Source organism: Anolis sagrei, chromosome X (assembly GCF_037176765.1).
Source record: "Anolis sagrei isolate rAnoSag1 chromosome X, rAnoSag1.mat, whole genome shotgun sequence".
NCBI classification, from domain to species: domain Eukaryota; kingdom Metazoa; phylum Chordata; class Lepidosauria; order Squamata; family Dactyloidae; genus Anolis; species Anolis sagrei.
In genome coordinates, this window is record NC_090034.1 from 72,506,350 (window position 1) to 72,529,136 (window position 22,787).

Below are 22,787 nucleotides of genomic sequence, written 5' to 3' on the forward strand. Positions count from 1 at the left end.
TTTGGAGTTGTAGTTCACCTACATTCAGAGAACACTGTTGACTCAATGATAGATCTGACCCAAACTTGGCACGAATACTCTGTGAACCCTGGTGGAGTTTGGGGAAAATAGACTTGTTCTGTCGCGCGCTGGGCTTGAAATGAAGTGCCTTTAAAACAGGACGTGCAGCTTGAGCCCAGCGGGAAGCCAGGGGGCCCGAAGAGAAGCTCTTAGGGATTTTCCACCACAAACAGTCTTTAGAGGGCTTGTGAAGTATAACAAAGTCTTTTATTGAGGAACAATCAAACAGAAACTTCTCTTGCCTTCAAAAGGTTAAACAAATGCTTCCAGGCTTTTGTGCAACTGGTGGCTTCTACTTTACTTGTCACTTTACTTTAAAGGAAAATCCCTTTCTAACTTCTCCCAGGCTGACTGTGAACCTAAACATAACTGATGTGGGCTCCACTACCAGTTTGAACTGCGTCTCAAAGCACCGAGTGGACCTACCAGCAAGGCCTGTAGTCTCTTCAGCTGGAGTTCTTTGATATTCAAAGCTGTTTTTCCCTCCAAAATTCCTCAGAGCTTTAGGGCTGTTTCCCTGGGAATCTTTGGATGCTCTTAAGACTGTTTTCCCACGGAAAGTCTAAAGGGTTGAAGCTTTTGCACAGGAGAAGCCTGCACAGTCCTGTACATTAGCTATCCTTGCTGAGACTGACCAAAATGGTTCCTATCCCTCTCAGAGCCTGAACAGGGGGTGGAACCAAGGCTTAATGATGATGGACATGTGGCCTGCCCTATAACTGCAAGCTTTAACAGGAAGCCACCCTTCTGCAGAATCGCAAGCCTTGGACTGCAAGCAAACATTTAATACAAAGCAAATAAAGCTGGAGCTTCTAGTACGACCGTACCAGCACAAGACTTGACATTTGAGAGTTGTAGTTGCTAGAATTTATAGTTCACCTACAAACAAAGAGCATTCTGAACCCCACCAACCCCACCAATGATAATATTGTGCCAAATTTCCCACACAGAATCCCCATGACCAACATAAAATACTGGAAGGGTTTGGTGGGCACTGACCTTGAGCTTTGAAGTTGTAGTTTACCTACATCCAGAGAGCACTGTGGACTCAAACAGTGATAGATCTAGCCCAAACTTGGCACGAATACTCAATATGTCCAAATGTGAACACTGGTAGAGTTTGTGGAAAATAGACCTTGACATTTGGGAGTTGTAGTTGCTGGGATTTATAGTTCACCCACAAGCTAAGAGCATTCTGAACCACACCAACGATAGAACTGAGCCAAACATCCCCCACAGAATCCCATGACCAACAGAATAAATAAAAATACTGTGTTTTCTGATGGTGACCTCTCTAATACCCCCTTACAACCTCCCCCAGGAATCCCAACCCCCAGGTTGAGAAACACTGTTCTAACACTAAAGACTAAGGCTACTTATTTAATCAAACTCACTCTCCACACTATTGCTATTTCTGTATCAGAATAAATCAAATTAAATCAGGTGCCCCATGTCCCCTTCACAAGGATCACCAAAGCCCATGCTCTTCCACTATTTACAGTAACAAATGGGGCTCTATCTACACTGCTATATAAGGCAATTCAATGCAGTTAAATTGCATTCTGAAGTTGCATTATATGGCAGTGTAGATGAGGCCTGGTTCACATGTGGTGTGAAGGAAAGAAGTTTGGCACATTACCTCCTACGGGCAAGGGACCCAAGGCCAGGACCCCGTAATAGGAGAAGGGTCCGTTCTCAAACTTCATGTTTTCCTTGCAAGCTTCGACTTCCACTTTCCCCTGTAACACAGTGGAAACTTTGTAAACGTACTAGACTGCATTCATTTTAGATGAGTGTATGAATTATAGATGGTGTCATGGTTTAAGTGCATCAATACATAATTAATCATTTCTTTATTCACTAATGGCTTGTTACTTTCGGTATTTGGAACCTGTGGTGATGCATTTTTGTCCTACTGTGTTCTTATGCAGACCAAGGCCCCTTCTACATGGCCATATAATCCAGATTATCAAAGTAGATACCGTATATACTCGAGTATAAGACGACCCGAATATAAGCCGAGGCACCTAATTTTACTACAAAAAACTGGGAAAACTTATTGACTCGAGTATAAGCCGAGGGTGGGAAATGCAGCCGCTACTGGTCAATTTCAAAATAAAAATGGATACATTATTATTAAAATTACATTAATTGAGGCATCAGTAAGCTAAATGTTTTTGAATATTTACCACATTTCAAAGTAAATTAGTAAACTAGCTATGTAAGTGGAAAAATAATATGGTATCAACATTAACTTTATAATAATGGGGACTCAGGATGCCTTCCAACATAGTAACATGCAAACGTTAAATGCCTATATAAACAAAACAAAAAACATAAAAATTATAAACAAAAGGCAATACCAAACATTGTACAATAAATTAAAATAAACAGTTGCATCAAATAATTATCATTGAAAGCAATTTAAAAACCATCTGAAGTAAAGTGTCATATCAGTTCCCTTTTACCTTCTTTCTGGCTTCTGTTGATGCAGCCTAGAATGGCATTGGCCTTTTCAGCTGCAGCATCACACTATTGGCTCATGTTCAGCTTTTGGTTGACTAAGACTCCTTCAAATATCTAGGTGTAGTTCTCCAATCTAATGTAGCAGAAGAGCTCATGGGGATCAAGTAGCCAACACCGCGCAGAGGAGCTCAACTGCCATTCCTAAATAACTTAAGACAAGAGGGGGCCACTTTACACCGTCAGCGCTCAAACTGTTTGAAGCTAAGTCATTAGCCCAACTCTTGTATGGTGCTCAGCTGGGCCCCTTCTCCAGTTTTGCCCCATTAGAGCTGGTTCAGTCAAAGTTTCTGAGATCGGCCTTGCAGGTACCTAAATGTGTTTCTAATGCCACCCTGCAACTAGAGACGGGCTTTATGAGAGTGGAGGCCAGGGTGTGGGTGGCCATACTCAACCTCTGGCTCAGACTATCCCGTGCACCCTTTGGTCTTGCCCCACTAACCATAAAGGATAACTTCCAATCCACATGGAAGCAGGCGGTAGCATCAAAAATCTCCCCATTGGGATTTTCTCCAGGTCTACTATTCGCTATGGATTACAATCAAGCCAATGCACTTATTAAACAACGTATCACAGACACAGAGCAACAACTAGATCTGGCCTCGGCTCCAACCTTCCTTATCAATGAAGACAGCAGATACCTTGCCTCCCCTATGGCATATTTAACAAACTTAGAGGTTCCTATTCATTGAAGGGCTTTCACCCTGGCTCGATGCCACGCTCTCCCACCAGCTGTACTCGAAGGCCGCTACCAGAAGATCCCTTTCCCAGAGAGACTCTGCCCCTGTGACTCGGGTCATGTAGAAACAATAGAACATGTGCTCCTTCAGTGCCCGTTCTACAGGGATACCCGTGCCAGGCTTATCTTACCTCTGTTATACAAGTACCCAGGCCATTCAGGACAATTTTATACCTCCATGCTACTTGCAGATATTAATTCAGCTACAACCTACAATGTTGCAAAGTTTTGTGCAGCAGCATACCAAATCCGTCAGGGAGTGACTAGTCCCAAAAGTTAACTATGTGTCCAGTAATCTTCTTCTCTGAATCTACAATTGGGTGATGGATCTGGGATTGTATGTTTTTACCCTGTTTCCCCTTCCTTTCCGCTCCCTCACCCATATTGTGCTTCAGTAGTTATATTTATATTTTTAATGTACCAAACATATCAAGTTTGTATGAAAATGTGACTCTATTTCCTGTGCTGGTCAATGACTGAAATAAATGATTTGATTGATTGAGACTTCCGGGGCTGCGGAAGCCTGCGCTGGCCTCCGCAGCCAGCGCAAGTCTCCATAACCAGCTCCAGTCGATGGCCTTCGCAGCTACCCGGCTTGACTCGAATATAAGCCGAGGGGGAAATTTTCAGCCCAAAAAAAGGGTTGAAAAACTTGGCTTATATTCGAGTATATACGGTATCTCTTTGGGTTTAGAGACCGCCCTTTTTCCTAGGGTTTAAGGTCTCCATTTTGGAATCTTCCCTGCCTCCTTCAGTGTAGAGAAAGAAAGTTTCGGATGTGCTGTTGGTTAGGCAGGTAGCTCTGAAAAAAACATTGTAAGTATGATTGAGTTATATAGATAAAGAAGCTAATTGAGATATGATTGAGTAATATTGAGTCTAATTGAGAATTGAGATATAATAGAATTATAGATAGCAACCGAGATATAGAAAAGTTAATTGAGTAACTAAGTCATATAGATAGAAAGAAAGATAGAGAAGGTTATTGAGTCATAGATAGATATTGAGTTATTGAATATTATTGAGCATTACTTTATCTCCAAATCTAACCTTGATCTATAGATAGGGAAAAACCTGTTTTTTCTAACCAAAGCAGCTCAGGGTTAGGGTGAAAGGATTCCAGGATATTTTCTACCTTTTGGGGAAGAGTTACCTGAGTAACTGAAGAAAAAAGAAAGAAAGATCATCTCTATGGTTTCACCAATTGACTGTTTTGTTTGTAACTTTGACAAGCTGTGCCAAGTCTGCAAGGACTTTGAGAAATAAATATTCTGTTTTAGTGTTCAAAACCTGTAGTAGCCTCAGGTGCTGGGAATCTGAAGCTTCTAAAGAAAGACCCCCGCGGTCCACCCAGACAAAGAGAGAAGCACATCTTAGTTTTATTTTTATAGGATCTGGGTGTGACAGGACAAATAGAGTAAAATAATAACTGTAATAACAATAATAAATAGAGTAAAATAATACATGCAATAATAACAACAATAGTAAAGTAAAATAATAATGTAATGATAATAGAGTAAAATTATAAATGTAATAATAATAATAAATAGAGTAAAATAATACATGTAATAAAAATAATAATAACAGCGTAAAATAATAAATAACCTTGACCCGAGTATAAGCCGAGAGGAACATTTTCAGCCTATAAAAAGGGCTGAAAAACTAGGCTTATACTCGAGTATCTACTTTGAACTGGATTGTGTGTTGTCTACACTGCCATATAATCCAGTTCAAAGCAGATAATCTGGATTTTATATGATAGTGTAGAAGGGGCCTGATTCAATTCATGTTGGGCTCATAAATTCTACTTTGGAGTACAAGGATGAAATGGCTTGATTCCTGCAGCATATCAACAAACTCTAAATGGCAATTTTCCATTCAGTCCCAGCCATCCTTAATGTGAATTATTATTATTATTCAGATTTAGGTGAGGGCTAGCATGGCATAATGATCTGCAATGACTCCAAAACTCTAGTCTTCTAGATGTCTTCAGCCCTTTCTACATTGCCATATAAAATCCAGATTATCTGCTTTGAACTGGATTATATGGCAGTGTAATAATAATAATAATAATAATAATAATAATAATAACTTTATTTTTATACCCCGCCTCCATATCCCCAAAGGGACTCGAGGCAGCATACAAAGGGACAAGTCCAAGGATTACAAGTTAAAACAAACACAGTAAAATACAATCAATAACAACAAATATTTAAAACATTAAAATCAATTAACATTATAAGAACAACTCCCTGGCTGGCCAACAATGAGAAGCTCAGAGTAAGTGCAGTGATTCCTTGGTAGAGGCATGGGAAGGTGCAATAGTCAGGAGGCTATGCATCCTGTAATGTTTCTATGCATCCTGTTTATTAATTAATACATTTATATAATTTCCTCCCTTCCCCAGTACTGGATGCATGCAAACAAACAAGATAATCCTATGTTTTTTATTAATGCCTAATTGATCTCTCTTTTTTAGAGAGATAAAGTGGGGCACATATTATTATTATTATTATTATTATTATTACCATTATTATTAAGACGTTATCATGAGGAATACCAGATATATCAATGATCAAGGTATCATTGAGCATTGAAACATAATAACAGCTCAGTGGGATAGCATATGGTTTATCTGCAGTGTAGACTCAGAAAAAGCCAATGGGATTTTGGCCTGCATCAATAGGAGCATAGTGTCTAGATCTAGGGAAGTAATGCTACCCCTTGGTTAGACCACATCTGGAATATTGTGTCCAATTCTGGGCACCACAATTGAAGAGAGATGTTGACAAGCTGGAATGTGTCCAGAGAAGGGTCTGGAGAACAAGCCCTATGAGGAGCGGCTTAAGGAGCTGGGCATGTTTGGCCTGAAGAACAGAAGCCTGAGAGGAGATATGATAGCCATGTATAAATATATGAGAGGAAGTCACAGGGAGGAGGGAGCAACCTTGTTTCCTGCTGCCCTGGAGACTAGGAAGCCTAACAATGGCTTCAAACTACAAGGAAGGAGATTCCATCTGAACATGAGGAAGAACTTCCTGATTGTGAGAGCCGTTCAGCAGTGGAACTCTCTGCCCCGGAGTGTGATGGAGGCTCCTTCTTTGGGGGTTTTTAAACAGAGGCTAGATGGCCATCTGTCAGGGGTGCTTTGAATGCAATATTCCTGCTTCTTGGCAGGGGGTTGGACTGGATGGCCCATGAGGTCTCTTCCAACTCTGATTCTATGAATCCAGTTCAAAGTGGATCATCTGCTTCAATATTCTGGATTTTATAGCAATGTAGAAAAGCCCTTCGGCTGGATCTACACCGGGATTGTGGCGCAGCTGGCTGAGTGTCAGCTGCATTAAGATCCCTCTGACCAGAAGGTCATGAGGTCGAAGCCAGCCCAGGTCGGAGTGAGCTTCCGGCCAATTTTGTGTAGCTTGTTGTCGACCTTTGCAACCCGAAAGACAGTTGCATCTGTCAAGTAGGAAAATTAGGTACCACCTATGTGTGGGGAGGATAATTAACTAATTTATAAGGCCATAGAAAGACTCCAGCAAAAAGCACTCCAGCAAAGCATGCCGGGAATGCGGAAATACTTCAGTGTCGCAGATGGGCAATGAAAGCGACAGCTTCCCTGGTGGCCAGAAAAAGTTAAATAGCCTCTGTGTATGTCTATACACGTATGTCTAATTGGCATTGAATGTTTGCCATATATGTGTACATTGTAATCCGCCCTGAGTCCCCTGCGGGGTGAGAAGGGCGGAATATAAATGCTGTAAATAAATAAAATAATAAATATAATCCATTTTCTGAATCCAAATTATCTGCTTTGAACTGGGTTATATGTCTACACTGCCATATACTCCAGTTCAAAGCAGATAATCTGGATTTTATGTGGCAGTGTAGATCCAGCCTTATACGTCAACTCCCTAGAAGCTTCAGGCCCCTTCTGCGCTGCCATATAATCCATATTATCAAATCAGATAATCCACATTGTAGCAGCAGATAGGAGAGATAATACCAAGAGCAATCTGGGAGATAGAAAAGTGTGTTTATTGTCAGCTGAGACTCTGGGGTGGAATTACATCCAAAAGCCAACCAGAGTAAGGATAAAGGAGTTGTCTTTCCCTTTTATACATCTGCAAATGCAGGCAAACAAAGAAACATGCTTCTACATACGTTAACATCATCACTACATCACCTTAAGCATCATAGTAATATCAAATTCTATCTTCCAACATGCAAGAGGCATGTCTCTAAAAAAGTTTCTAAGAGCAGTTTACAGCTTACACCGATCCATCAAGGGGCTTACTTTGACCTATCAGGATGGAGAGAGATTCCTTACTAAGAAGTAAGAAGGTATGGCCTGGGCTAAGCTGTACTAGTCTGTATAGATAATATGCCCCCCTTCTCCTCCCCCTTTCAACACAGATTTCCTTCAGCATTCTTTCTGCCCTATTAGTTTGGCTTCCTAATACAGAGAGAATCTGATTTTTTTTTCTCTATATATCAGTGCTTGTAATGTACATACAATATATGTATAAATATCTATATTTCCAATATCTCCCCATCAACATTATCTGCTTTGAACTGGATACACTGTCATATAATCCAGTTTGATGCAGATAATCTAGATCAGTGTTTCTCAACCTTCCGAATGACAATCCTCATGTTGTGGTGACCCCCCCAAACATAACATTATTTTCATTGCTACTTCATAACTGGAATTTTGCTACTGTTATAAATCGTCATGTAAGTATCTCATATGCAGGATGTATTTTCATTCACTGGACCAACTTTGGCACAAATACCCAATACGCCCAAATTTGAATACTGGTGTAGTTGGTGGGGGGGGGGGTTGATTTTGTCATTTGGGCGTTGTAGTTGCTGGGATTTATAGTTCACCTACAATCAACAATGGAATTGAACTAAATTTGGCACACAGAACTCTTATGACCAACAGAAAATACTGGAAGGATTTGGTGGGCATTGACCTTGAGTTTTGGAGTTGTGATGGATCCAGAGACCACTGGACTCAAACAATGATGGATGTGGACCAAACTTGGCACGAATGCTCAATATGCCCAAATGTGAACACTGGTGGCGTTTGGGGAAAATAGACCTTGACATTGGGAATTGTAGTGGCTGGGATTTATACTTAACCTACAATCAAAGAGCATCCCAAGCTCTGAGGATCACCTGGGAAGGAATCCCACTGGAGCATTGCAACACACCCAAATACCTGGGAGTCACTCTGGACCATGCTCTTATGTACAAGAAGCACTGCCTGAACATCAAGCAAAAAGTGGGTGCTAGAAACAATATCATACGAAAGCTGACTGGCACAACCTGGGGATCACAACCAGACACAGTGAAGACATCTGCCATTGCGCTATGCTACTCCACTGCTGAGTACGCATGCCCAGTGTGGAACACATCTCACCACACTAAAACAGTGGATGTGGCTCTTAATGAGACATGCCGCATTATCACGGGGTGTCTGCGCCCTATACCACTGGAGAAACTACAATGTTTAGCCGGTATTGCACCACCTGACATTTGCCGGGAAGTAGCAACCAATAGTGAAAGGACCAAGGCAGAGACATCTCCAGCTCATCCCCTGTTTGGCTATTAGCCAGCTCGTCAATGACTTAAATCAAGAAATAGTTTTCTAAGATCTACAGAGACACTCGCTGAAACACCTCAGCAAGTGAGAGTCCAAAAGTGGCAGGCTCAAACCCAGAACCTCAATAAATGGCTATTATTATTATTATTATTATTATTATTATTATTATTATTAACTTTATTTGTACACCGCTAGCATCTCCCGAAGGACTCGATGCAGCTTACAAAGGCCAAGGCCTCAAAACATAGCATAACAATACACAACCTAGAGCAAATCAAAAACAGTTAAAGCAATATTAAAACAACAACAATAAAACAATACACTAAGACACAATAAAACTGGGCCGGGCCAGAGTAATGGGTACAGAATTAAAACTGCTGATGTGACAGGTGATATGTAGGATTATAGGGTAAGTGCAGTGTGCCGGCAATCTTAATTTCTACTAAAGTGCTTCTGGGACTTGTTGGAATTTTCCTATTCTGGAAAGGCACATCGGAACATGTCTTCAAGTTCTTCCTAAAGACTGCCAACGTAGGGGCCTGTCTAAGATCTTTGGGGAGGGTGTTCCAGAGTTGGAGGGCCACCACAGAAAAGGCCCTGTCTCGCGTCCCCATCAGACGCGCCTGCGATGCAGGCGGAATCGCGAGCGGGCCTCTCCAGATGAACGAAGTGAATGCGTGGGTGCATAAACCCATGCGTAATACCAAATGAGAGACTCCCCCCTGGGCACACACAAGACTGGGCGACTTAGAAGGCGCTGAACAGACTGCGCTCTGGCACCACGAGATGCAGAGCCAACCTTCAGAAATGGGGCTACAAAGTGGAATCCATGACATGCGAGACCAGAGAAGAGCAAACTACAGACCACCTGCTTCAATGCAACCTGAGCCCTGCCACATGCACAATGGAGGACCTTCTTGCAGCAACACCAGAGGCACTCCAAGTGGCCAGATACTGGTCAAAGGACATTTAATCAACTACCAAACTCGCAAATTTTGTATTTTGTCTGTTTGTTTGTTTTGTTCTGTTAGAAATGTAATACAATTGACTGGTTGCCCTGACACGACAAATAAAATAAAAATCAAAGAGCACCCTGAACCCAGCCCACAATGGATCAGCACCAAACTTGGCACACTACCTACATGGCCAACATTGAATACTGGTGAGAATTGGGGATGCTGTATTGTCGAAGGCTTTCATGGCCGGGATCACTCAGTTCTTGTGGGTTTTTTCGGGCTATATGGCCATGTTCTAGAGGCATTTCTCCATTGGGGATGCTGTTTTTGAATTTTGGGAGTTGTAGTTCACTAACACCAAAAAGGAAGAGGATAGATGGAGAGATCTTAAGCCTTCTCTGCCAAATGGTTCCTAAGACTATCAGAAATATGTGTTTTCTGATGGTCTTTGGCGACCCTCTGAAACTCCCACAAGACCCCCCCCCCCAGGAGTCCCGACCCCCAGGTTGAGAAACACTGATCTAGATGTTATATGGCAGTGTATAAAGGGCCTCAGTTGCCTTGACCAATGATCAGGGATTCTGGGAGCTGAAGTCCAGAATACCTGGAAGTCAAAGTTTACGTACTTGGCTCATTGTGTGCTGATTGTCCAAAAGCAAGGAGCTCAGAGAACAAAACCAATACCTGCAAGATGAGGATGAAGTAGTCGGCTGTCTTATTCCTTTGGTATAGGAAATGGTGGGGGGCATCCTTGTTCCCTTCATCAAACTTCAGCTCACAGATGACATCTCGGTGTTTCAGGAGGCACAGCAGGCATTTCTCAGTGATGATGTTTGGGTAGAACCATTGCACCTCTGTACCAGGAGGAGAGGGACCGAAATGATACATCGAACCATTGCTGTGGCCAACCTTCCCTCCCTCTTTCTCTCCTTCCTTTCCTCTGCTTCTTTCCCTTCCTATTTATCTTCTTCTTTCTTCCATCTCTACCTGTTTCTTTCCTCCATTTCTTTGCTCTTTGGTTACATCCTTCCTTCTTTCCCTTTCACTTTTTTATTTCCTTCTCTCCTTCCTTGTTTCTCTCCCTTGCTTTCCTTCCTTCCTTCTTTTCCTCCCTCCTTCCCCCCTTCCCTCCTTCATTCCTGCCCTCTTTCCCTCCTTCTCTCAGTACTTCTTGACAGTCCCTTCCAACTCTATTCTGTATGTCTATTTAATTTGTATTATATCTATATATATATAAATGCTCTGTGCATAATGAGTACCTTAAAAACAAAAGAACCAAGGAACGAAAGCACACCAAATTTGGCAACAAAACATCTCACTACACAAGGAATGACCATCACTCAAAAAATTATGATTTTGTCATTTGGGAGTTGTAGTTGCTGGGATTTATAGTTCACCTACAATCAAAGAGCATCCTGAACTCCACCAATGATGGAATTGAACCAAACTTGGCACACAAGACTTCACTGACGAACAGAAAACACTAGAAGGGTTTGGTGGGCATTGATATTGAGTTTGGGAGTTGTAGTTCACCTACATAGAGAGAGCACCGTGGACTCAAACAATGATGGATCTGGACCACACTTGGCATGAATATTCCATATGCCCAAATAGTAACACGGAGTTTGGGGAAAATAGACCTTGGCATTTGGGAGTTGTAGTTACTGGGATTTATAGTTCACCTACAATCAAAGACCATTCTGAATGAGCCCCATGAATGACAGAACTGGGGCAAACTTCCCACACAGAACCCCCATGACCAAGAGAATATACTTAAGGCCATCCATTCCAACTCCCTTCAGCAGGGCAAGAAAATGTAATCAAAGCCCTCCAAACAGCCAAACAGCCATAGATATAGATAGATAGATAGATAGATAGATAGATAGATAGATAGATAGAAAGATATGGTTCACACACACAGAGATAGCGTATCATAGATTTGAAAGGGATCCCTAAAGAAGGACAATTACATGTTGCATGTTTCAGAGTAGGCAAACCAGACAATCTCTACGTCAACACTGTCAAAGAAACATCAAGAAATACTGTTTACCCACAGGCATAAAGATATTACATACATTAGAAACCAGCACTTTCTAATTGCTTTATTTTTTAGATCAACAAACTGGGCCACAGCAACACGTGGCAGGGGACAGCTAGTAGTAATATATAATAGTAACATATTATATAGTAATGTATATAACAATATATAAAATATTGTTTTTATATATTACATAGAAAGAAGGAAAGGGAGAAGGAAGGAAGGAAGGAAGGAAGGAAGGAAGGAAGGAAGGAAAAGGGAGGGAGGGAGGGAAAGAGGGAAGGAAGGGAAGGAAGGAAAGGAAAGAAGGAGAGACAGGAAGGAAAAAGGAAGGAAGGAAGGAAGGAGGGAGAGAGGGAAAGGAAGGAGGGGGTGAAGAAAGGAGGGAGGGAAGGAAATGAAGAAAGGGAAAGAAGGAAAGGAAGGGAGGGTGGAAGGAAAAGAAGGAAAGGAAAGGAAGAAGGAAGGAGGGACAGGATGGAAGGGAAGGAGGGAAAGAAGGAAGGGAAGGAGGGTCGGACAAGAAGGGAAGGAGGGGGGAAGGAAAGGAAGGGAAGGAAGGAAGAAAAGGGGGGAGGAAAGAAGGGAAGGGAGTGAGGGAGAAAAGGAGTGTGGCAGAGGGAGCTACCTCCCTCTGCCACATGTTAATAGAAGATAATAGAAGAAAGAGAGAGAGAGAAAATTAAATGTGTGCTCCTGTTGTCGGAGACAGATCTACAGAAATGAGAGAGAAGGAGAGGGAGGAAAGAAAGAAGGAGTTGGAGGAGGAAGAAGGGAGAAGGACGCAGAGGAATGGGAGAATTGAAAATTAAACTTGTTTCTGCCTCTTTCTTTCTTTCCTCCTTCTTGCAGTGAAGGGAGGGCGGCAAGGAAGAGTTGGTAAAGAAGGCAACAGTCTCTCTCCCTTCCTCCCTCCTGCCTGCTGCTTCCACTGGGGCATCTTGGAGGAAGAGGAGGCGATGAAAGGGGGGGGGGGCAGCCAAGAGGAAAAGGCTGCTGCTTCTGCTGGCAAAGGAGAGACTTAGGAGCCCATCCACCATCTTCCTCCTCTTCTTCCTCACTCCTAAAGCGGTGGTGGTGCGGTTTCAGATGAGGAAGGAGAGGAAGTGGAGGAGGACAGTTGGTAGGCTCCTAAAGTCCCTCCCCCACCTGCCGGACTTCCTCGCGCAAGCCTCCACCTCCACTCCCATGGTGCCCATTCTCACTTGTGTGTGTGTGGCCATGCACGCACGCCTGGCTCCTCATGCTTTAACAGCCGGCCGGCTGTTTCCTCGCGAGGAGGAGGGGGCATGGCCATGGGTTTCTTTGTGCGCAATGCAGTTTCTCCTTTGTGAACATGTAGTTCAGAAGTCCTTTCTGCTTTCTGTTTTCGTGGGGTTTTTTGAGTGGAGAACATACATTGGGTTGTTAGGTGTCTTGTGTCCAAATTTGGTGTCAATTGGTCCAGGGGTTTTTGAGTTCTGTGAATAGCACAAACGAACATTACTTTTTTATTTATATAGATCAATGGTGTATTTTATATTGTATTTAATAATCTTGTTTTCATGTATTTATTTGTTTGCCTTACATGAGAAATACCTGTGGTCTAAGCATTGAATAAACTTGCACTTATTATCTATATATATAAAAATGGAAAGGGCGTTCAACGGGACAGCAAAACGCGAAAAAACCCCGACGAAAACTCACCAAATTTGCCGTGCACACACCTCAACCCACAAGGTATGCACAACGCGAATCAAAATTCCAAAAACATTTCAACAAACTCACAATTACAAAAACCAACTGAGCATGCGCAGTGCCCAGGGGAGGAAGTACACACGCAATGCACTCTGGGAACTGTAGTTCTAGAACGCAGCCTACCCGCTGATGCTGAAGCCCCGGCCTGGGTGTTGGAGCTCGGCCGGCTGTGCTCGCTAGGGGCCAGGATGCTGCGCGACCTGCGGAGGCTGCTCGGGAGGCCCCCGCTGCGCGGCTTCCTGGCCCGGCCGGGAGAGGCCGCGGCCCAGCTCTGCCAAGGACAGCCCATTGGCCACCGCAACGCCCAGCCCAGGCCGCCCCCGCACATCGCCATCTGGCTCCACCATCGGTGAGGAAGGGGAAGGAGGGAAGGAAGCGGGAGAGGGAAGGGAGGACGGAAATGAGGGGAAGGGGTGTAAATAGCAAGGAAGGAAGGAAAGAAGGAAAGAAGGAAAGAAAGAAGAAAAGTGGGAAAGGGAAGGGAAGGTGTAGGAAGGAAGGAGAAGTTGAGAAGGTATATGAAACAAGAAAGGAAGAAAAGAAAGAAGAAAGGGAGAGAAGGAGGATGGGAAAGAAGGGAGAAAGGAAGGAAGGAAGGAAGGAAGGAAGGAAGGAAGGAAGGAAGGGAAGGGAAGGTGTATGAAGGAAGTAAGAAAGGAGAAGTTGGGAAGGTATATGAAAAGAAAGGAAGGAAAGAAAGAAGAAAGGGAGAGAAGGAGGATGGGAAAGAACGGAGAAAGGAAGGAAGGAAAGGAAGGGAGGGAGGGAGGAAGGGAGGGAAGGTGTATGAAGGAAGGAAGGAGAAGTTGAGAAGGTATATGGAAGAAGAAAGGTAGGAAAGAAAGAATAAAGAGAGAGAAGGAGGATGGGAAAGAAGGGAGAAAGGAAGGAAGGAGGAAAGGAAAGAAAGATAGAAAAAAAGAAGAAGGGGAAGGGAAGGTGTCAAAAGGAAGGAAGGAAGGAAGGAAGGAAGGAAGGGGAATTTGGGAAGGGGAAGAGAGGAAAAAAGCAAAGGAAGAAGAGAAAGGGAGGGAAGAAAAGAAAGAAAGAAAAGGAAGTCTGGAAGTCAAGAGCGAAGGAAGGAAGGAAAGAGATAGAGAGGGAAGAAAGGAGAGAAAGAGGAAGGAAAATAAAAAGGGAGGAGGAAGGAGAGAGGAAGAGAAGGAAGGAGGAGAGAAGGAAAGAAAAAGGGAAGGGAGGAAAGACGGAGCAAAGGAAGAAGAGAAAGAAGGAGAGAAAGAGGGAGGGAAGGAAAGAAATAAAGAGAAGGAAGGATGGGAGCAAAAAGCTAAGGAAGGAAGTAAACAGGTAGAGAAGGAAGAAAGGAAAGAAGAAAAGGAAATGAAGGAAGGAGTGAAAGAAGGGGAGAAAGAGGGAGAGAAGGTTGGCCACAGCAACGTGTGGTGGGTAAAGCTAGTTATTATTATTATTATTATTATTATTATTATTATTATTATTTGAAACAAAATAAAGCCTGACTGCTCATTGGAGGGAAGGATACTAGAGACCAAGTTGAAGTACTTTGGCCACATCACGAGGAGACAGCAAAGCCTAGAGAAGACAATTATGCTGGGGAAAGTGGAAGGCAACCAAGGGCAACCAAGGGCAAGCTGGATGGATGACATCCTTGAAGTGACTGGACTGACCTTGAAGGAGCTGGGTGTGGTGACGGCCGACAGGGAGCTCTGGCGCGGGCTGGTCCATGAGGTCACGAAGAGTCGGAGACGACTGAACGAATGAACAACATTATTTGAAACACAACAAGATTAGTACTTAGCATTATTATTATATTATTATTTGAAGCATCATTGTAAGGTGGTAATAACGATAGCTTTGGCCAGAGCATACATGCACTTTTAGTAAATTTTAGTAAATTAGCATAGAGCTTTGACCTTACAGGTGTATTGATTCAATACATGTAAGTTAGGCTCACAACAACAAAAAATTGATTATATTTAATTATAGGGATATTTTCATTCTAAAAAGCCCCCTCTAGAATACCCCCACCCAACATGTTCTGATTCAGACATAAAGTTTGGCTTCATCTATCTATCCACTAGTTGGGGTGCCACCTGAAACAGACCCCTTTCTTCTGCTGGATGACAGGAACCACCATGCAATAAGTTACCCGGCACATTGGCAGCCTTGCCCATGCCACGTAGTCTTTGGCAACTAGAGAGCTCATACCTGTGGAGAGAAAGCGATGGGCAGCCAGGAGGAGCTGCGGGGAGATCTTTGCTTCATTGCCAACAGCCCTGAAGGCAGAGAAGTCCCACCTCCTTGTTTGGGTGGCTCTTCTTTTGCTACGGGTCTCAGCTACAAAGGAGGAAGGTGAAAGAAAGGTTATTCTGTCATAGTTGCCATGCAATAGTTGTTTCCAGTCTATAGACACCCTAAGGCAGGGCTGTCAAACTAATTTTCATTGCTGTCCACCTTGTGGTTGCCTTCGAAGGATACATAGAATCCATCAACAGAGCATCTATGCATACAGAGGTACAACTACCATATATACTTGAGTATAAGCCAAGTTTTTCAGCCTTTTTTCAGCTCCCCTTGGCTTATACTCGAGTCAAAGTTATTTATCATTTTACTCTGTTATTATGAGTACTATTACATTTATCATTTTACTCTGTTATTATTATTATTATTATTATTATTATTATTACATTTACACTATTTTACTCTATTATTATTACATTTATTATTTTACTCTATTTATTATTGTTATTATTACATTTATTATTACATGTATTATTTTACTTTATTATTATTCGAATCATAGAATCATAGAGTTGGAAGAGATCTCATGGGCCATCTAGTCCATTCCCCTGCCAAGAAGCAGGAAAATTGCATTCAAAGCACACCCGATAGATGGCCATCCAGCCTCTATTTAAAAAGCCTCCTAAGAAGGAGCCTCCACCACACTCCGGGACAGAGGGTTCCACTGCTAAACAGTTCTCACAGTCAGGAAGTTCTTCCTCATGTTCAGATGGAATCTCCTTTCTTGTAGTTTGAAGCCATTGTTCCGCGTCCTAGTCTCCAAGGAAGCAGAAAACAAGCTTGCTCCCTCCTCTCTATGACTCACATACTTATACATTGCTGTCATATTTCCTCTCAGCCTAGCAAGCCTAGCAGTTTAAGCCGCTCCTCATAGGGCTTGTTCTCCAGACCCTTGATCATTTTAGTTGCCCTCCTCTGGACACATTCCAGCTTGTCAACATCTCCCTTCAATTGTGGTGCCCAGAATTGGACACAGTATTCCAGGTGTGGTCTAACCAAGTCAGAATATTTATTATTTATTTATTTACTTTATTTCTATACCGCTTTTCTCAGCCCTCAGGCGACTCAAAGCGGTGAACAACATCAGTACAAAATATCACAAAACAAGTAGAGGGCAATTAAAAACAATTATCACATAAATCATTAACATCAGTATAACAATCATTAGCGCCTCAACAGTAAAATCAGAATCCAGTCTTATCATCCATTATTCCGTATTCCTATGTTCAATTACACTGTTTAATCAAATGCTTGTTCGAACAGCCAGGTCTTCACTTTCCTCCGAAACGCCAGCAGGGAGGGGGCCAATCTGATATCTGCAGGCAGGGCGTTCCACAGCCGAGGGGCCACCACTGAGAAGGCCCTGTCTCTCATCCTCGCCAAGCGGGCCGGTGATGCAGACGGGACAGAGAGCAGGGCCTCCGCAGATTATCTTAGTGTCCTAGTTGGTTCATAGGAGGAAATGCGTTCGGAGAGGTAAGTAGGGCCAGAACCGTTTAGGGCTTTATAAGCTAAAGCCAGCACTTTGAATTGTGCCCGGTAGCAAACTAGTAGCCAGTGGAGGTGGCGCAACATAGGAGTAGTATGCTCTCTGAGTGCCGCTCCTGTTAGCAACCTGGCTGCAGAGCGCTGGACCATTTGAAGCTTCCGAGCAGTCTTCAAAGGCAACCCTACGTAGAGAGCGTTGCAGTAGAATAGAGGGGTAGGATTACTTCCCTAGATCTAGACACTATACTCCTATTGATGCAGGCCAAAATCCCATTGGCTTTTTTTGCCGCCTCATCACATTGTTGGCTCATGTTTGACTTGTTGTCCATGAGGACTCCCAGATCTTTTTCACACATGCTGCTCTCGAGCCATGCCATAATAATATTATTATTAATTTTATTTTACTCGATTTATTATTATTACGGTACATTATTATTTTACTCTATTATTACTGTTATTGTTACATTTCCATTATTTTAATCTATTATAATTGTTATTATTACATTTATTGTTTTACTCTATTTATAATTATTATTACATTTATTATTATTGCATGTATTATTTTCCTTTATTATTGTTGTTATTATTATTACATTGATTATTTTACTCTATTTTTTATTTTTATTATTACATTTATTATTGTACTCTATTATTACTGTTATTATTACATTCCCATTATTTTACTGCATTATTATTTTTATTACATGTATTATTTTACCCTATTATTATTGGAGGAATACGTAAGCACGTTTACATTGAAGAAGGTTAGAATAATGGTTTAAGAAGAGTTGGAGAGTCTTATCTTAAATTACACTTTTATGTAAATATTCAAAAACATTTAAACTACTGATGACTCAATTAATGTAATTTTATTGATATCTATTTTTATTTTGAAATTTACCAGTAGCTGCTGCATTTCCCACCCTCGGCTTATACTCGAGTCAATACGTTTTCCCGTTTTCCTCTTGTATTCGGGTCGGCTTATACTTGAGCATATACGGTATATATTTTTCACATTGTGATCGCTGCTCTTTAGTTTTTACCGAATTTTGGTCCCCAGATGTTATTGAATGACAACCTCCATCGTTTTGGATTATCTGACATGTGAACTGTGGATAATGGGAACTGCAGCTCAACTGAACTTGTCGCTCTGAGCATGGGGACAGGTTAAAGGACATTTTAGAGTCAAATATATCCACAAGCCTTGGATATAAATCCAAACCTGATTATATTGACTCAACGGAACTAGTTGCAGTCTTCCAGATGTTACTGTATCCCATCTCCCATCAGCTCTAGTCGTGATGTCTAATGAGGAATATAGGAGTTGTGATCCAGCATCTGAAGGGTCATGTAAAATTACATGCTCAAACCATGTAATTTGAGCATGCTGTGACAATCACATAACGTATCTTAAAGAACGTGCCCTTCCTTTCTCTCTCTCTCTCTCTCTCTCTGGACCCTTCTACACTGCCATATAAAATCCAGATTATCTGATTTGAACTGGATTATATGGTAGTGTGGACTCATATAATCCAGTTCAAAGCAAATAATGTAGATTGTCTGCTTTGATAATGTGGATTATATGGCATTATAGAAGGGCCTCTGCCTCTTCTACACATACAGAAGGAGATGAGGAAATGAGGGGTTCACTTAACCGGAGATGTCTGATTCATCCAGGATTTCTGACATGATGATCTCTTCAATGATATCCTCCAGCGTCACCACACCCATCACTTCATGCTCGCCTTCAACATCGGTCGCCTTTTGGACAATGGCCAGGTGGGATTTACCTGTGAGACAGAGTTTAATTATGTTACGATGGTCAGGGTCTCATCAAATGATATTTTTAAAGATTTTTTTATGGAATACATTTTATGGCTTGAAGCATTATGTTCAATAAATAATATGCATATGCCTTATCATTGAGGCGTCAGTAAGTCTACCATCTCTGGACACTTACCTTACAACACCCAGAGTCCTCCGGTGAATTATTGTACTGCTTTCTGTATCCTCAATATCACTAGTTCTCAACCTTCCTAATGCCACGACCCCTTAATACAGTTCCTCAGGTTGTGGTGACCCCCAACTATAACATTATTTTCATTGCTACTTCATAACTGTAATTTGGCTACTGTTATGAGTTGTAATGAAAATTTATGATATGCAGGATATATTTTCATTCAATGGACCAAATTTGACACAAATACCCAATATGCCCACATTTGAATACTGGTGGGGATTGATTTTGTCATTTGGGAATTTTAGTTGCTGGGATTTGTAGTTCACCTACAATCAAAGAGCATTCTTTTTTTCTTTTTTTTCTTTTAATTTTGAAACTTTAATATTAATACTTTATTGGGGGGAAAACAGAATATCAACAGCTTGACTTTATCCAGACTATGGTTTCTGTAATTGAATAGCAACTGCAAGATTGATATAGTTGAAATAAGCAAGTATTTTGCCTACAATTCTATTGGCAAAACCAATTGGCACCCACCCAATTAGCACACGTTATGGGAAATATCTCAGACAAATGCTGGCACAAGTGTGGGGGGATAGGTACATTCTCCCACATGTGGTGGGATTGTATCAAAATTCAGAACTATTATGGCATAATAAGGACTGTAATGGAAGACATAATAGGGAAAGAATTAAGGTGGGATAAAGCCAGGTTCATGTCCCTCACCATAAAGGCAAAGGAAGATAACAATAATTAGACAGAAATCCTAAAATATATGACAGTTGCAATACAGGCCACAATAGCCCGGGGATGGAGAGACGATACAAAATGGGGTTTGGAAACCTGGTGGGCCTATCTATCAGAATATATAATTAATGATTTTATCAATCAAAGGAAAAACAAGTATATATTTAGTCAAAGAGAACAAGACTGGTTTAGGAAATGGTCTGTGTTAATTGACAAAATAGACGGAGACGACAAATACAGTATTTTGAACCAGGCTTTCCACACGGTTAAATTGATGTAATGACATGATTTAGAATTGCTCTTCCAGGGGGGGTGGAGGGAAGGGGGGAGGGGGGTTTGTTGGGTGATACATAACTAAGGAATGTATAGAATGTCAGTTAAGGAATATTTACTCTTGGAATAATGTTTATTGAAATAAGCCCTGTATGGCAAAAATTTTATTGTTTGTTGGGATGTATCAAAATAAAATAAATAATAATAATAATAATAATCAAAGAGCATTCTGAACTCCACCAATGATGGAATTGAACCAAACTTGGCACACAGAACTTCCCATGACCAACAGAAAATAGTGGAAGGGTTTGATGGCATTGATCTTGAGTTTTGGAGTGGTAGTTCACCTACATCCAGAGAGCACTGTGGACTCAAACAATGATGGATCTGGACCAAACTTGGCATGAATACTTAATATTCCGAAATGTGAACACTCGTAGAGTGTGGGGAAAATAGACCTTGACTTGTAGTTGCTGGGATTTATAGTTCACCTACAATCAAAGAGCATTCTGAACCCCACTAATGATAGAATTGGGCCAAAACTCCCATACAGAACCCCCATGACCAACAGAAAATACTGTGTTTTCTGATGGTCTTTGGTGAACCATCTCACACCCCCTCATGACCCCTAGGTTGAGAAATGCTGCTCAATAGAAAGATTTAAACTCACTTCCTATCCCTGAGACAACAGGAAGTGAGAGAAATTGACCCCTCAGAAAGGAAATTCACTCCTAGAATATCTATTATGGGGAAAAGTTGTCTCCACTGAAGCTTTCTCACCAATTCTTGTTTCCATGAGAACGCAATCTTTTCAAAATCCAATTGTCACAGGGACAGAAAGTAAGGTGAAATCTTCTGAACCTTGGCAGCCACCTCTTCACAAAAGTCAACATTAACACTGAAATACAACACCACCTGATCTCTGCGAGTGCAGCATTCGTCTGAATGAAGCAGAGAGTGTTTGAAGATTGGGACATCTTTAAGGAGACCAAGGTGCTTGTTTACAAAGCTATTGTCCTCCCAACCCTGTTAAACGCCTGTGAAACGTGGACCGTCTACAGATGTCACATGCAACTCCTGGAACAATTTCATCAGTGTTGCCTTCAGAAAATCCTGCAAATCTCTTGGGAAGACAGGCGGACAAATGTCAGCGCACTGGAAGAAGCAAAGACCACTAGCATTGAAAGGATAATCCTCCGTCATCAACTCCGCTGGACTGGCCACATAATCCAAATGCCCGACCACCGTCTCCCAAAGCAGTAACTCTATTCCCAACTCAAGAACAGAAAACAGAATGTTGGTGGACAGGAAAAGATATTTAAAGATGGGCTTAAAGTTCACCTTAAAAACTGGCATAGACACTGAGAACTGGGAATCATAGAATCTAAGAGTTGGAAGAGACCTCATGGACCATTCAGTCCAACCCCCTGCCAAGAAGCAGGAACATTGCACTCAAATCACCCCTGACAGATGACCATCCAGCCCCTGTTTAAAAGCTTCCAAAGAAGGAGCCTCCACCACACTCCGGGGCAGAGAGTTCCACTGCTGAACGGCTCTCACAGTCAGGAAGTTCTTCCTCATGTTCAGATGGAATTTCCTCTCTTGTAGTTTGAAGCCATTGTTCCGCGCCCTAGTCTCCAGGGAAGCAGAAAACAAGCTTGCTCCCTCCTCCCTGTGGCTTCCTCTCACATATTTATACATGGCTATCATATCTCCTCTCAGCCTTCTCTTCTTCAGGCTAAACATGCCCAGCTCCTTAAGCCACTCCTCATAGGGCTTGTTCTCCAGACCCTTCTCCAGACTGGGAAGCCCTGGCCAATAATAATAATGATAATGATAATAATAGCAATAACAACAACTACTATTATTACTACTACTACTACTTTATTTTTGTATCCTGCCTGTTCCGTCTCCTTGCATTGTTTTTTTAGTTGCTTGGAGTTGTTGCCCCTTGCCTTTCTCCCAGGAGCTGCTGCAGCCTTGCAAAGCCTGGAGTTTAACAGCCAAAGGTGGGAAAAGCCAGTCTGCAAACTCTTTGCAATGATTGGCCTAGGGAGCAGCTCTTTGAGCCCGCCCCTGCTCCCGGGGAAAGACTTCCATTTTGTAGTCCTCCCTGCCTGTTCAGTTCTGAAGAAGGAATCTGATATGCTGGTGGCCAGACAGGTAGTTCCGACAAACCACTGTAAAAATTATTGAGAACTATTGAGAATTGAGAAATTAAGATAGAGAAGTTTATTGAAAAGAATTGAGCTATAGTTAGATAGATTATATGAGAGTTATAGACAGGGGTGGCTCGTCCATTACGCGAAGTAAGCGGTCGCAGAACACTTTTTTTTTTGCCAGGGGCGCAGAGGCGCCTCTGTAAATGCCCCTCG

At 42.1% G+C, this 22,787-nt stretch overlaps 1 protein-coding gene across 1 annotated transcript in view; it reads right to left on the reverse strand.

Moving 5' to 3' along the window:
- The window catches only part of LOC132781450 (metal transporter CNNM4-like), a 44,198-nt gene that overhangs the window by 17,246 nt on the left and 4,165 nt on the right, over nt 1-22,787 (reverse strand). The window contains exons 2-5 of the mRNA XM_060785724.2: nt 19,088-19,222; nt 15,852-15,980; nt 10,574-10,743; nt 1,700-1,799 (exon numbers count right to left, since the gene is read on the reverse strand). Coding sequence (XP_060641707.2) covers nt 1,700-1,799; nt 10,574-10,743; nt 15,852-15,980; nt 19,088-19,222 — 534 coding nt within the window. The remainder of the gene's footprint in view (nt 1-1,699; nt 1,800-10,573; nt 10,744-15,851; nt 15,981-19,087; nt 19,223-22,787) is intronic.